The following is a 999-nucleotide window of genomic DNA, read 5'->3' as shown; positions in this document are numbered from 1 at the left end:
CAAAAATACTGTATCCATGGTACCTTTAATGCCAGCACTCAGGAGGCAGAGGCATGGGGATCTCTGTGAGTTGGAGGCCAGCCAGGTCTACATCGTGAAACCCTATCAAAACAAACAAACAAACGAAACAGAAAACAATAACAAAAGCCCACCATCCATTGTTACACTTCTTTTGAAGTTCATGGTCTTCGCTTTTAGCCATGACAGCCAGCCAAGTGCTAATAAAATAAACACCACAGCCCAATAAATACAAGGAACTGGTTCTACACGGACGTAACAGAAAAGGACGAGGCACTGCTGGTTTTAATTCTGGGTCAGTCTCGATCTCTTCCGGGCCGACGGCTAGGGGGCGGAAGTGCGGTGTTCCCTAAGGCTGCTGCCTCTGAGCGGGCGGAGGGGAGCCTCCCGAAGTGGGGGCCGGGCCGGAATGGCGGCAGCCGCGGCCGGGACAGGGACTTGGGCGGCCCAGGAAAAGCAGTTCCCGCCGGCGCTGTTGAGCTTTTTCATCTACAACCCACGTTTCGGGCCGCGCGAGGGAGAGGTAAGCTGAGGGGGCTGCGCGCTGGTGTCAGCTGCAGACCGAGGCAGGTCCGGGACCGGCGGCCGGTGTCAGTGCTCAGGGGCTGCGGCGTGCGCCGGGACGCGGCCACTGCGAGTCTCGCCTGCAGCTCTCACCGAGCCTGCTCCGTGCCGAGTGTTGCGCCGGGTCGGATGTGCGGGGCACCTGACGACGCAGGCCGGTCCTGTCAGCGAAGGTCCGTCAGGTTAATCCCTCCGCCTGCTTTGAATGTCTTTCCCTTCGCGTCAGTTCTGGGCGATTAAAATCGAACTGTCTTCTCTCTTGGAAATCTTCGACTGCAAAGCTGGGGCCAGATTGTTAGAATGTAACTTCCAAAAGAGGGAAAATGAAACAATACAAAACAAAACAGAAAACTTGGAGGAGCTTCAGAAAGTTAATCTTTTTCTTTTCTTTTCTTCCTTTCTTTTTTTTTTTTTTTT

At 54.2% G+C, this 999-nt stretch overlaps 1 protein-coding gene across 1 annotated transcript in view; it reads left to right on the top strand.

The window, feature by feature from the left end:
• Positions 1-341: 341 nt before the first annotated feature.
• The window catches only part of Ccz1 (CCZ1 homolog, vacuolar protein trafficking and biogenesis associated), a 30664-nt gene continuing 30006 nt past the window's right edge, over positions 342-999 (top strand). Inside the window, exon 1 of the mRNA XM_031391194.1 lies at positions 342-541. Coding sequence (XP_031247054.1) covers positions 428-541 — 114 coding nt within the window. The 5' untranslated portion in view covers positions 342-427. The remainder of the gene's footprint in view (positions 542-999) is intronic.

The sequence above is a fragment of the Mastomys coucha genome, unplaced genomic scaffold (assembly GCF_008632895.1).
Source record: "Mastomys coucha isolate ucsf_1 unplaced genomic scaffold, UCSF_Mcou_1 pScaffold22, whole genome shotgun sequence".
NCBI classification, from domain to species: domain Eukaryota; kingdom Metazoa; phylum Chordata; class Mammalia; order Rodentia; family Muridae; genus Mastomys; species Mastomys coucha.
The sequence above is the reverse complement of the archived record's forward strand: the minus strand, read 5'-3'. Positions and strand labels throughout refer to the sequence as shown.